The 14,977-nt window shown below is 47.8% G+C and overlaps 1 protein-coding gene across 3 annotated transcripts in view; it reads right to left on the bottom strand.

Moving 5' to 3' along the window:
* Positions 1-14,977, bottom strand: part of SLC14A2 (solute carrier family 14 member 2) — a 66,146-nt gene that overhangs the window by 34,530 nt on the left and 16,639 nt on the right. For all 3 annotated transcript variants that reach the window (XM_055417281.2, XM_088833349.1, XM_088833350.1), the window contains exons 4-8: positions 12,278-12,406; positions 7,488-7,680; positions 3,026-3,173; positions 1,889-2,023; positions 128-177 (exon numbers count right to left, since the gene is read on the bottom strand). In XM_055417281.2, the coding sequence (XP_055273256.2) occupies positions 128-177; positions 1,889-2,023; positions 3,026-3,173; positions 7,488-7,680; positions 12,278-12,406 (655 nt within the window). The remainder of the gene's footprint in view (positions 1-127; positions 178-1,888; positions 2,024-3,025; positions 3,174-7,487; positions 7,681-12,277; positions 12,407-14,977) is intronic.

The raw sequence follows: 14,977 nt of genomic DNA, 5'->3' as shown, positions 1-14,977 counted from the left end.
CCCTGAATAAACCTTGACCAGGCTGTTGTATGCTAGTGACCAGAACCCACTCACAAGACTTCAAATGCCCTGAAGCCCTGGTTGGGTTGGGACACTTTAGGGTAGTGTCAGGAGACCCCAGACTTACCACTGACATTATGTTGGTGAGGGCTGCTCCCATGTATGCACAGAACAGGGCTGTGGAGACAGAAGGGCCATCAGGAGTCAGCTTCCCAGGGCCCGCCCCCAGCCTTCCCTAAGAGCGGGCTCCACCCCGGCCCCATGGCCACCGTGTTGGCCCCACACCCTGACATCGGGCCTGTTTGCTTATGACCCATCTCTCACCGGGCTGTGTGCTCTCTGAGGGTAGAGACGAAAGCTTGCATATCCCTTTATCCCTTCCCCACTTCCTTGGTAGCCTTGCATAGAGTCAGGGGTCAACAAGCATCTTTTACTACTCCACACTGCCCTTGATGATGCTCTAGCACAGACTGGATGGCTGGGTGATTGTCTGTCTGGAGGGATGAGTTGTCAGACTATGTGGGTTCTGAATAAAGTCCCTCTTGTCCAAGATTCTGAGCTGCTGTGATGCTGTTGGACCCTCACCAAGTCCCCTCACAGCTGGACTATGTTGGGTCCCTGAGCCAGGCACCTGGCTTCACCCACAGATGAGGACCCCCAGGACAGTGAGGGGAACTCATCCACAGCCTTGGTTCCTCTGGACAAGCTCCTTCTGCCTCTGTTTGCTCTGTTTCCCTGTCCAGAACACCTTTCCCCTGTCTTTGCTTATTTAAATCCCACCCTGAAAGGGTTGAGATAAGCCCCAGCCTCCTCCCAAAGCCTTCCCAGGTGGTTCCAGCGACAGGAATCGGCCACCATAGACAGTTACAGTCTCAACCTGAAAATACCTGGCAGTTTTGACTTGGTGAATATTTGCTGAGCCCACTGACTCCAAGTCCAGCCTCCAGCTGGATACTGAGGAGGGTACAAGAGACACAGAAGGCATTTACAGTTTCCAAACAAAAAAGCCCTTCTGGGTGATATTATGCCCTTCACTTGTCTCTAGTTTTGCGTATTAGTGTCCTGTTAGTTCCAGAGGATACAGGCAACTCCAGGATAGGGGGGCTGATGGGACTGGAGTTGAATCTCACTCCTGCCATCAGTAGTTGTGTTTGGACAAGTTTGTCAGCCCCTCTGAGTCTCATTTCCTCACCTGTAAAATGGGGCTAAAATCCATGCCTGGCAGTGACCTGGGCAGGATGAAATGAGTACTGTTTATCCAGCACAGAGCACGGTGCTGGGGCGCAGTATAATGATTGTGGTCCATTTCTCTTTACACAGCGTGTTCTTTGTTTACTCGATGGAAATCAGGCTCCTTTAGTGCTATGTTACTATTTTCTGGGACCTCAGTCCTCCCAGGTATGTCATCTCACTGGCTCTTTCCCACAGTCTTTTTAGATATCACAGATAATTGCCCTGAATATGGGGGAATTACATCTTCTCTGCTAGACCATGGCTTCATGAGGATGTGGTCTGTATCTTCCAGGTCTAGCTGAGGGCCTAGCACTTTTAGTGGTGCCCTGTCAAAAGTGGTTGAGTGAGAACAGTTGTTGCGGTCAGGAATGCTGCCACAAGCACGCGAGGAAATGCGTGTGTGATTTCCTCATGAACTTTAGTGGTTCACGAGGAATAGTGGTGGTGACTCCATCTGACAGAGGAAGAACCTCAGATCCCCCAGCTCTTAGGGTACCCCCATTAAATCCCTTAGTGATAAGATTCCCAGCCACAGTCCTTCCATCACTACTGCTCAGTACTGATGAGGGTCCACCATGGGTATCATACAAGCAGGGGAGTGGACAAGGGCAAGGAACAGCAGAGTGACTTGGCTGCCAGCTTCTGTGATACCTACCGCAGATGAGGGCCAGCAGGTGGGTCTGCCAGGTAAGGGCATAGAACATGCCCCCAATGGCGATGCAGGAGAGGACAGAGTTGTAGCTCCAGAGGCCCAGGTAGATGGTCTTGAAGGGCGTGGCCACTGTCAGGGCTGTTGGACAAGGTATTGCATTTCTAGCTGATTCGAGGTCACAGCGTGAAGGCTACCCCACGGCTGATGCCAGTTCTCAGGTGCCCTTCCTCCCATTGCTGACCCCCCTCCCCCCACAATACCTGCTCATCAGAGGAGCCTCTACAAAGGGCGCCTGGTCTTAGGAAAGCAACAGTGTGGGGAGAGCAGTGGTTTCCACTGGTTTTCAAAGAGTTCATTCAGAGGTATAACTACTTCTAGGCTGAGGGTGGGCCAGGGAGGTGGGGCTGAAGGCCCTCCCCACTCCTTTGGCCAGAGCAGCTGCATTCTTAGCAAGGAAGATTTCAGCTGATTGAGAAAAATTATGTCTAGACAAACATGGATACATGCAGACAGAGAAATGAGATGGTAGAGGTGTTGGATGTGAACAGCAGGTGAATCTGGGTGAAGAATTTGTGGGTGTTTCTCAGACTATTTTTAATTTTTTAAGTTTTCATAAGTTTGAAATTATTTCCAAATAACATTTTTTTTTAAGTCGTGCTTCCAAGAAATTTTTGAAAAATATTGGGATAAATCAACAGGCTCCTATTCCCTAAGCACCCAAGGTCCATTTATGACTCTATTCTCTTCATTTACATATATGAATGTGTGTATAGACACATACGTAGAAATTAAATCACATTTTTCAAATAGCAATTCAATTCTTGGGAAAATTTTTCCTGTTAGCTTAGTCAAAATTTCAAAGTGCTAGGTCGTTTATACCCCCACTGGGTCTGCTAGTGCTCCCTACCCACACCAGATTCCCCTCTGCCTCCCACCCCTCAGCTCCCAGGGGCTACAGGCCAATAGGTCTCAGCCCTTTTGCATCTCCCCGTACACCCTGGAGACTCAAGAAAGGAAAAGTCTCAAGCCCTGACTGTTTAAAAACTTCAGGGAAGATAGTAAGCCTAGACTGTTTACTGTGTGCTGGGAGAAATGACCTCAGGAAAATGACCCCTGTTGAGAGGGGACGCTCTGGCCTACCTGCCAGCAGCCCCACGATTGAGCCAATGGCTGCATGCAAGCAAATGAGTGGTGAGCAGATGAACAGGGCCACCAGGAACACGCCACCTGTCCAGGGGTTGTCGCAGCCGTACACCTGCCCGACCCCGACAGGGATGGCTTGTAGCAGCTGCAAAGTCAACAAAATCCAGGTCAGTGGAGTGTGGGCTGATAATGCAAGGACCAAGCCTCAGGGTGAGGACTGAGCCTTTCCCAGGGGGGTCACGGCGTGGAACGGGAGGATTGCTGTGCCTGCCAGCTTGTGGGAAAATGTGGAAGGGAAGGCACGAGCTGGAACAAATTGCTCCTCACTCCACCACCTGGCAGGCATCTGAGCATCCCTCATGCAAAACCGAGCAGGTCCCCAGCACAGAGGTGTTTCTGAGGGACACGTGGCTTTTGCTTTGGGGGTATAGAAGGTGCCTCCCTGGACTGCCATTGGGAGGTTTCAGGGCACCAGGAGGCTTCCTCTAGACCTTCTGAAATGCTAGGAATATTCCAGGAATTCTGGAAATATTCTAGGCCATTAAAATTTTTTAATTAATTTTTTTAATGGAAGGAAAATTGCTTTACAGAAAATTGTGTTGGTTTCTGTCTAGGTCATTTTGATGAATGAATTGACCAAAGATCACCGAGCTCATGGTGGCTGATCCCAGGCTACAGCCTCTGAGCCTGACCCCGAGTCTCTTGGTTGCTCACATTTGGTGTTACCCTGGGGATGGGGGAGCCCGGGAAGGAAGAGGAGCACTTCCCCTGCTCTCCAGGAGCACTTGGCAGGCAGGTAGCGTGAGGATTATCTGGAGAACAGCACGAAGCACCAGATCCCTGGGCTTGAGAATCACTGAGAGACGTTGGCACTGGAGACGATTGATTTGGCAGTGATGTCAAGATAGCTTTTTTTTTAAATACCCAAATCATCCACATTTTGGCAAAAAGTTCTTTAAGGGCACAAAGGACAAGAGGGAGATTGACAGGGCAGGGAGAGTACTGGCCGAGTCATGAGCCTCAGCTTTTAGGGGTTTCTGCAGAAGTTTGTGTGTGTGACCATCTCTGTAACACAAGGAGGCTGCCCAACAGACAATCTTCCAGCTTCAAAATTCTGCCAACTCCTTCCTCCATTACCAGCTCATGTGACCTCTTTGGGGCAAGGCTCCTTTAGCTGGGGTCACAATAGGTGCTTAATAAATATGTGTGGATTATTTCAGTGGTTTCCAAATTTTGTGATCATTGAAATCACCTAAAGATCTTTTTTTAAAAATATTAATGCCTGGCACCTCCCTAGACATCCTAAGTGGTGTGAGGGGGCATGGCCAGAGCACCAGGTATTGCTAATGTACAACAGAATTTGGGGACCAATGGATTAGTCATCATCTACTGTAGACGTTGGGAGTTCATTGCATTTCTCCCTTTGATGATATTTTGTTCTTTTTAACAACTTGATTTAATTCTAGAGTCAGTCTGATTTCTTTAGAGAATTTGAGGTGTCCCAGATAGTTTTTAAACTCTGTTCATTCTTGTCTCCGAATGGGTGGCCTTTTAAACACCAACTAGTGTTTGGTCCAGAGCCTAGAGACTTGAGCAAGGAATCACAGAGTGGAAGCCCTGTCTTATTTAAAGGAACCCTGAAAATCCTTTGTTTCAATCCAGGGACCTCAGTTCCATCTGGGAAGCCAGGTTTAAAGTCCAAGCAGGCAAGAATGAGAGAAATGAAGGGGCAAGCTGCCTTGGAGGGAAGTCTGAGTTTAGAATGAAGCTCTGCTGGGATCCAAAGTTCAGCCTGGTGAACCAGGGCCCGGACCCCTCCATGGTACTCTCTAAGCTACAGCCAGCACCCTGGTGCAAAGGGCAGTCAGGTGTGTGGTGGAAATTTACTAAGGACCAGCCTTCTCTGTACTCTGGATAATCCTTGTGTAATAACAACAAGCCGGCTAAACAAAACAGAAATCACTCCCCTTATTGTTTTAAAGAGAAAGAGAGAAATGGCACTGATTGGTCAAAACTCAGATCTGGATGGTGTAGAAGGAAAGGAGTCAGTGGTCAGAGAGGTGGTGTAGGGGAGCTCAGAGGGTGAGCTTGGGCCTCAGGGTGCCTGGATTTGGCTCCTGGTACATTTTACTGTTTGAAGGTGAACAAGAAGCATCTCTTCCATGCGGCTGTCTCTACTCTGGTCTCTCAGGACGGGACAGCCTCACCATGCAGGGCGGGCAGGGGGCTTGGTGGGCTCTTTTCTCCTGCAATGCCTGTCACTCAGACCAGCTTCACCCGCAGGGCTCAGGGACAGCAGGTTGTGCCCTGAGGCAGTGTGTCCAGTCAGCAGATGGCTGATCACTGACGATTTAGTTCGTTTCGTTCCTGTTCCGACCCCAGTAATTTTCCATTTGAGAAAGCGGGCTTTCACTTAAACACAGGGCTCTGTCTTTTCCATTGCTTTGGATTTAGGCCCTAACCCTGCCTCTGATCCTATTCCAGCCTCAGCCCCAGCCCCAGCCCCAGAAAAAACTCCTAACAAGACAAAAACTTAAAAAAATTTTGGCATTGTTGGCAGTCTGCCATGAGGGATGGGGGAGGCCTTCCTTTCCTGACAGTTTCAGGCTCAGGGTGTGGCCGAGCCTGCAGGGCCTGCGCTGTGCATCCCACCTGGTGTCTGCCCGGCACCGGGGCCGCACGGAGCCCCACACTAAGCACATCTAGATGCAGGGCCAGGCTGGGTGGAGAGGGCTCAGAAATCAGATTTTATGAACAATATTTGAAGCACCAGCTACAGCTTGATCTTGGGCAACTAACCCTCCATGTGCCTTAGTTTTCCCATCTGTAAAAGAGGATGATGGTAGTTAGCATTGGGTTATGGTGAGGTTTAAATGAGTTAGTAAGCTAAGGGCTTCGAACAGTGTGTGGTACATAATAAATTTGCTTCAGGGTAAGGTATTCAGTTCAGTTCAGTTCAGTCGCTCAGTCGTGTCCGTCTCTCCGCGACCCCATGAATCACAGCACACCAGGCCTCCCTGTCCATCACCAACTCCCGGAGTTCACTCAAACTCATGTCCACAGAGTCGGCGATGCCATCCAGCCATCTCATTCTCTGTCGTCCCCTTCTCCTCCCGCCCCCAACCTTTCCCAGCATCAGAGTCTTTTCCAGGGAGTCAACTCATCGCATGAGGTGGCCAAAGTATTGCAGTTTCAGCTTTAGCATCAGTCCTTCCAATGAACACCCAGGATTGATCTCCTTTAGAATGGACTGGTTGGATCTCCTTGCAGTACAAGGTAAGCTGTTAGCTATCCCCATATTCATTAACAGGGCTTCCCTGGTGGCTCAGATGGTAAAGAATCTGCCTTCCATGAAGGAGACCTGGATTTGATCCCTGGGTTGGGAAGATCCCCCTGGAGGAGGGCATGGCAACCCACTCCAGTATTCTTGCCTGGAGAATCCCCATGGACAGTGGAGCCTGGTGGGCTACAGTCCCTGGGGCTGTCCATTAACATGCATTAACAAGGTCAAAATTTTATAATTCTATATATTTAATCTTGTGTGAGATTTTTATTATATCCCTTTATCTCTGATTTCTAGAGATCAGTAGAATAAATGCATTTGTATATGTGTGGATATTAGGACATAAGCAAGGTTTCTTAGCTTTGACATTATTGACATTTTGGGCTGGTTAATTCTTTGCTGTGGGGAGAAGGCCGTGCATCGTAGGAGGTCCCGTAGCATCCCTGGCCTCTACTCACTAGAGGCCAGTGGTACATTCTGTCTAGTTTTGACCTTTAAAACATTTCTGCAGACATACACCCTCCCTAAGAGGGGAAAAAAAAAATCACTCCTGCTTGAGAGCCACTGATACGGAAAATACACAAAAATTTACCCCCATCTTCTATTGATAATATCTTTTTTTTTGGCGGGGGCAGGGGGCATGCCTTGTGGCTTGTGGGATCTTAGTTCCCTAACCAGGGATCAAACCTGGGCTCTTGGCAGTGAAAGCTTGGAGTCTTAACCACTGAACATCCAGGAAATTCTCCTATTGCTAATATCTTTAAAATCTTAATTTTAAATATTATTTCAGTGCCTTGACCTTCACTCACCTATTCATCTTATTTAATATTTTCCCTCAAAGCCACCATTCTGTATTGCCAGCCCAACCCTTATCTGTACCCTTGTTCGCCACCTGTTGCCCTGGGCAGATTGTAGGTGTCCTGAGGGCAGGGATGTTGTCTTATTTTCCGTGTATGCTCAGTGTCTGATGACAAGCCTGGCACACGTAAGGTTTCCAGTAGGGAGTTATGGAAAGAAGGTATGGAGGTGGCAGTGGCCCTTTGCGTGCTCCTCTCTGTTAAGATGCATCTTCTACCGGAGGTGCCAAGAAGCTGAGAGCCTGAGTAATCCACAAAGTGGCGAGTGAGATGGCTGCAGTGGAAACAGGCCCCCACACACCTGCCGTTGGTGACTTACCAAGGGCATCTCAATTTCCGACCAGGTGATGTTGGGCACTGAAGACACAGGCCCCACCAGCGTCGTGGGGAAGAAGAGGTTGTAGTGGCCGGTGGCTGCCAGGTACAGGGTCACGGCGAAGTTGAAGGGCAGCGTGAAGACCGGGAGGTCCCACTTGCTGAAGATGGAACTCAAGGCACTAGTGAGGATGGGGCTGGAGAGGAAAGAGAGAAAAGACGGATTGCTGTGATCAATCTTCAGTCCACACTGTCTAGTCTGCTCTGGTCACGGGCCACTCACTGTTCCCCTTTCCTTGGCACAGTCCTTCCTGTCTCTCTTGAGAATCTAGAGGTCCACTGACCTGGGACTGGATATAAGCCAGTGTTAAATATAAGTCTACACCTTTGGGAAACAAAATTTAAAAGTCTTATAACTTGTTTTCAGTAGGAAATTTTATAAAATAATTTACATATTTCTTTGTTTCTTAAACCAAGAAAACAAAATCTAATCCTTACAAAATGGCATGTGTTGCCTTTGGCTCATTACAAGGTAAATCATGATGTATCCTGGGCTGTGATAACATTTAGAATATATGCTTTAAATAACCTTCTAGGGGGAGGCTGCTATGGACATAGGAAAGTCGCAGACTTGAATTCAGCTGAAGCGCTTAGAGCTATTCTGGGAACCAGCACGTGAAAATGAAACCTTCAGTTGATTGTGTCCTCTGTTTTCTTTTCATCTTCTTTGCAGAGAGCACGGATTTTGGAGAAAGAGGGAGTGAGGTGCAGATCCTAACTCCTACACTTAAAGGCTGAGTGAGTAGCACTAGGAGATTTACCTGGCCTCATCTCAGTTTCCTCTGAAAGGACCATCACCCGGCATCCAATGCCCTGCGCACAGGTGTACAGCTGCAGGGCCAAACTTGAACTCATGTGACACAGTTGATTGGTTAACTTTTAATTAAGGATGCTCAGTCTCAAACAGGCATTTAAGCCTGCCCTAATCCCTACTATAGATCCCTAGCAAATTAACGTTCCAATTTGCTGAGACAACTGTTTCACATTTTCTCCTTTCTCCTCAAATCTTTGCTTTCTGTCTCCCTTTAGTTTCTCTAACCACCTTGCTTTCCTTCATTAAGAGAACAGAAATGACATGATGAGAACTGTCTCATCTTCCTGACCATAAGATTCATATTCCAACTGCTTTGTTCCTACACACGCTGCCTCTCTGCCTTTTCATCTAATGGAGTGTTCCCACTCTCTTCTCAGGCTAATTCTTTTTCTTGTGCTTGGGATCCAGCCTGTCTCCAAGTCCTGGTTCCTGCGATTCTGTCCTTTCTCTTCTGCAGCTTCAATGTCTCCTTTTTCTCCAGGTCGCTCTCCTAAATACATAATGTGCTCTAGTGCATGCACGCTCAGTCGCTCAGTCGTGTCCAACTCTTTGCAACCCCGTGGACTGTAGCCCGCCCCAGGGTCCTCTGTCCATGGGATTTTCCAGGCAAGAGTACTGGCGTGGGTTGCCACTTCCTATTCCAGGGGATCTTCCTTCCCCAGGGATCCAACCCAGGTTTCCTGTGGCTCCTGCATTGCAGCTGAATTCTTTACCACTGAGCCACCTGGGAAGGCCGACGTGCTCCAGCACCTTCTAATGTAAAGATCTTCCCGCTTTAACCAGATTTCTGCTCCAGCTGTTGCCCCATTTCTCTGCCTCCTGCACAGCAAATACTCAAGACTAGTCTGTCTTTGCTGTCCCCAGTCTTTCCCTTCCTGTTCTTTACTGAACCCACTCCTATCAGGTATATCACTTCCCCACGCCGTGGAAGTGGCCCTTGTCCAGCTCACAGATGCCATCTCTCTTGCTGAATCCATGGTCAGTCTCTGCCCCTTTCATTTGACAGTTGGATCCTCCACCCTTCATAAGGGATTGAGACCCTTCTGTCAGGGCTACCACGACACTGCCCTTAGTTGCTTCTGCAGGCACTCCCCTTTGGTGGTTTCCCTTCTTCTGCCAGACATCTAAATGTTGGAGGATCCTACAGCTCTGTCTCGGGTCTTCTCTGTTTGAATCCTCTCTTTCTGTGTGACTGTCTTTAGTCTCCAGGATGAAGTATCTTCTATATGCTACTAGTTTCTAATCTTGACCAGATCACTAAGTTCCAGATTTGCACATCCAGTTTCTTTCTCAGCATCTCTACTCAGAAGACTGATTTGTGTCCTGTCTCCCACCACCAGCTTGCTTTTCTTCCCTGCCTTTTCCATCAGCTTGAGTTCTCAGGCAGATTATAGGAGCACACTGCATCTTCTTTCCTCCTGCCTCGTTACACTCCACAGCCTCTCAGAACGTCCTGTTGCCTTCACCTTCCTTAAAATATACCCCAAGCCTAGCCACTTCTCATTGCCTTCATGGACATGGCTCTAGTAAAAACATTCCTGTCCTCTGTGGGTTATTGCAGCAGACTCCTAACTACGCTTCCAGCATCCATGCCTGTTCCAGCTCAAATCCACTCTACACTGCAAGGAGAGAGATTTGTTTAAATTAATCCACATCCTTTCACTCCTCTGCTTAAAGCCCTTTAACTGCTTCTCACCACAGCAGTAGTAAAAACCGAAAGGCTTACTGGAGAGGTACAAACTACTAGGCACAAACTAAGCTACAAGGATATATTTGCAACACAGGGAATACAACCAATATCTTATATTTATAAATGGAATATAATCTTTAAAAAGTTGTGAATCACTGTATTGCACACTTGTAACTTATATAACATTGTACAGCAACAATATTTCAATTAATAAAAAGGCTCCCTGGAGTCACGTGGTGCATGGGCCATGGCTCTCATTACTTCTGCCCTTACCTCCTGCCACCCCTGCTTCATTCACTGGGCTTCAGCCCCACTGGTCTTGTTTCTTGAACACATCATGCTTTTTTAGTTGTAAGTTTTTCACATGCTGCTGGTTCTGCCTGTGACTTCAAATGGCAGGTACACTCTTGTCATTTAGGCGACTGTTTAAATATCCCCTCTGCAAAGTGGCCTTCCCTGACCATGTAAGTCTGGACCACTCTTTCCCATTTGCCCTGTTTTGCTTTCCTTAAAGCATTATCACATCTTGACAGGATCTTTTTAATGAACAATTTATGAATTTCTTTCTTTCTTTGCCAAGAAGAATATAAGCTCCCAGAGGATGGAGACTTCTTGCTCACAGCTGTCCCCACCATCTAGAACAGTCCCTGGACAATGAAGGCCCTCAGCAAATTGTAGTTTGTTGGGTAACTCTGGCACTACTAGTCCCTGCCCTGTGGACTGGGTTCTAGGACTGCATGAATGGATTAGTGAATGCCAGGATGGTAACAGAAAGCTCAGCCACAGCAGGTGCTCAATTTTTTTTTTTCCCATTTTAAATTGGGAATTGAGGGTAGGGGGAAGGCACTATAGACACACTGCCACCCAGTGCACCATGGCTTAGGGGCTGAATCTATGTAGTTATAAACCAAATGGATGCAAATGAAGACAGGCCCTCCTCCTCTGCGACATGGCATGTGGGGGGCATTAAGGAAATCACCACAGAAATGACTGCCTTAGCATTTTGTCTTGATACATTAAGGAGGAAATGCTTAGAAGAAATGTAAATTGCCAAGAATGCTTAATGTTGTAATTTATTTGCAAACACTACTAAAAAGTACCGGAACAGCACTTAAACTAAATTAAACTAACTAGTTTTAGTAACTCCCGACTTTGAACCAGAGAAAGATGTTAAAAATCAGACGGCATGTCGGAGAGTCGGGACTAGGGGACACAGGCTCCCCTGAGGCTCTCAGTCACTGCGTGGCAGTGGGTGTGGCCAGCGGCAGTGGGTGTGACTCTACAGACCCACTTCAGGTTCAAGTGAACTGGGCATCACATGTGTAAAAGGCCTATTTATTCCTAACACCCTTCATTTGACTTTTTTTATTTTGAAAAATGAGGCAATCGTACAGCAAGACCTCAACTGATGCTTCTTGTTCAAAGATTCTACGCTTTAAACAGAGATATTTTGTTCCAAGCAAGCTCTCTGATTCTGTTAAAAGTGAGATTTCAGCTTTTGGGTCTTGGTTAAGCCACTGGATAGATGATTCTCATGTAGCCTGGAGCTGAATAGTGCGGACTCTGGGTTTATCATCTGGGGTAGGTTATGCAGCCTCTGCATGCCTTCCCTTCTCTTCTGTAAACTGGGGACAGTAATAGTCCTCCCTTGTGTAGCACTGTGCCAGGCACTTAGAAATCACTTGGTAAGTGTTAGCCCTCATTAGTAAGCCTATCATAAAGAGGAGTTTATCAGCACAGTAAAACCAGGGACTTCCCTGGTGGTCCAGTGGTTAAGAATTCACCTGACAATGCAGGGGACATGGGTTCGATCCCGGGTCTGGGAAGATTCCACGTGCTGTGGGACAACTGAGCCTGTGCTACAACTACTGATGCCCACGTACTCGGGAGCCTACTTTCTATGACAGGAAAAGCCACCACAATGGAAGCCCACATATGGCAATGAAGAGTGGCCCCCACTCGCCCCATCTGTAGACACCTGTGTGCAGCAACAAAGACCCAGGACAGCCATAAGTAATAAAGAAATAGCCAATATTAAAAAAAATGTGGCATTTGGCCTTTGAAAGGTCCCTATTATTCCCAACGCTAAATGACCCCCTTGTGTTACAACTGAACTCATGGACTCTTGGGAGACAAGCCAGCCTTTGAAGACACTGGGCCCCATGCCAGTGTCAGACACAACACCTTGGGTCCCTGTAGGTGTGGAAGCAGAAGGAAGGAGGTGCCTCACCAGGACATGGCTGTGAGGGTCACAGGAAGCAGAAGCCACCAGTAATAGTCTAACTTCTCAGAGAACACAGCTATCAGCATTCCCACCAGCATCCCGTTGTACCCGTGCAGACCCGAGGCGATGGCGGCCCTGGGGGTGAAAACACAGTTACCATGTAAATTTGGGGGCACTCACTGGGCCCATTCCTGGTGTTCACAGAAAAAAATCAGCTCACTTAATGAGTATTGGGTAGTCACCCTGCTGCCGGTATCTTTCTAGATCACACACACACACACACACACACCCCGTGATTACTCTCATTGATCTGGAATTAAATGATGCACTTTGTGTCTAAGATTGCCTTTGCAAGTCAGGGCAATCTAGGCTCCTTGATATAGAGGGAGATCTAATAGAAACCTGACACCAGGAAGGTGTATGTGTGTGTGCGCGCACACGTGTGTGTGAAAGAGACAGGCCAGAAGGAAGGAGGGAGGGAGGAGAATGTGTGTTCTGACTGTGCTGTGTGACACTGTGGCTTTCTGACATAGAATGTCTTCTCTTGTTTGAGGTCGTCCCCAGAGTTGAAGGGGGGTGTCCGCCGTGAGGCCCATGCGCCACCCCACACCGGCATGGCAGGAGGACCAGAGGTGCCATAGAACCCAAACTTTGCCTCCTTCTGCTTCATCAGAGATGCCCGTGTGCACCCACACTCTCCCTGATCCAAGTGAACTCTGCCCTTGACCCTTCCCATTGCTCTGCTGGGCAAGGGATGAGACTGGGCAAATTGCATCGCAAAGCCCCCACAGAGAATGAGATTTGTGTGCTGTGGTCTGCCCTGCCCTCCACTGAAAGCTTCATGGGGCCAACGCTCATCTGACATGAGTGTCAACAGCAGTCAATAGTGTCTGTACAAGGAGTTGGTGAATGGATGTGAGTGCATGTTAAATCCTACCAGGGACTGACTGTTTCATAGGTGGAGGCATCTGGAAGCGTCATGTCCTGTGATGGAGGAAGGGTGCTCTGACCAGAGGAGGCTCCTGCCTGGCAGAGGCCATCGCTTAGGTCTAGAACAGGGGGACCTCCAGTTGTGGAGCGAGCAGGAGATCAGCTCAGCTAGATTAGAGGAGTGGAGGCAGGGGAGAGGGTGGGAAAGCGTGTCTAGTTTCCAACAAGAGAAGCTGAGCATGGGGCACTTGTGTGGGGACACTTGTATGGGATTCAGGACAGCTGGGTCTTTAGCTGCTCGTGGGAGCAGGCAGGGGGCTGAGAAATAACAGGGAAGGAGGAAAGACCATTGGTGTTCAGAATCTTCTCAGGACTAGAATAACTACCTGAGAAACCGATGTTTTTCAGGGAAAAAAATCATTATCTTTAAGGTTGTTTGCATTTTCTCTGTGTTTTCTCATTTTTGTTCCATGTTAGAATTTAGTACTCTTTTAGTTTTAATATCAGCTGACTTGGGAAAACTGAGCAGAGACCACTGACCCATATTGGCAGGAGGGTGTATGGGAACAGCGGGAATCAAATGAAGGAACTCAGGGGAGACAAAATTAGGGGGGTGTCTAAGGGCTGCCTCCACAGTTGCCCTTCCCTATGGCAAGTTCTCTCCCTGAACCCTTCTGTACCAAAACTTTGGTGGCTTCTTGTTTGATTGTGAAAAGGAAACCCATCACCTTACATCCCTGCCCTGACCGTCAAAAATATAAAATTAGGTTCAATCTCAATGCCCCCAAAGACCTTCGTTAGGACCACGTTCCTCCAGGACACTGCGGCATCAGTGCTGCTGAACTTGAGGCTGCAGTGGTAAAGTGGCTTCTTGGACTAGTGGGGGTGGGGTAGGAGACGTCAGGATTGGGGAGTGGGCATGGGGGGAAGAAGGAGTGGTGGACAGGGAGAAGGGTGTAGGGGGGAGTGGGGATAGGCCGGTAGGCATGCTGAAGGGGAGTGGTGGAGGTCATGACTAGGATATGCAGCTACATCAGTGGTTTTCTGGGGACCGTGACAAGGGAGACAGGGAAAGATAAACCCAACTGGATGCAGAGAGCTGGAGAATAGCAAGGAGAAAACAGAAGGGCTTCTTAAATGAACAATATAAAGAAATAGAGGAAAGCAATAGAATGGGAAAGACTAGAGATCTCTTCAAGAGAATTGGAGATACCAAGGAAATATTTAATATAAGGATGGACACCATAAAGGACAGAAATGGTAAGGACCTAACAGAAGTAGAAGAGTTAAGAATAGGTTGCAAGAATACACAGAACTACAGAAGAAAGGTCTTAATGATCTGGATAACCATGACGGTGTGGCCACTCACCTAGAGCCAAACATTCTTGAGTATGAAGTCAAGTGGGCCTTAGGAAGCATTACTAAGAAGAAAGCTAATGGAAATGATGGAATTCTAGCTGAGCTATTTTAAATACTAAAAGATGATGCTATTAAAGTGCTGCACTAAATATGCCAGCAAATTTGGAAAACTCAGCTGAGACCACGGGACTGGAAGAGGTCAGTTTTCATTCCAAACCCAAAGAAGGGCAACACCAAAGAATGTTCACACTACTGTACTATTGTGCCCATTTCACGTGCTAGGATGGTTCTCCTCAAAACCCTCCAAGCTAGGCTTCAGCAGTATGTTGACTGAGAACTTTCAGATGTACTAGCTGGATTTAGAAAAGGCAGAGGAATCAGAGATCAAATTGCCAACATTCGGTGGATCATGAAGAA

Source organism: Moschus berezovskii, chromosome 28 (genome assembly GCF_049115385.1).
Source record: "Moschus berezovskii isolate FMDL1 chromosome 28, NW_MosBer_1.0, whole genome shotgun sequence".
Taxonomy (NCBI): domain Eukaryota; kingdom Metazoa; phylum Chordata; class Mammalia; order Artiodactyla; family Moschidae; genus Moschus; species Moschus berezovskii.
Note: the sequence above shows the minus strand (reverse complement) of the source record. Positions and strands in the feature narration are given on the sequence as shown.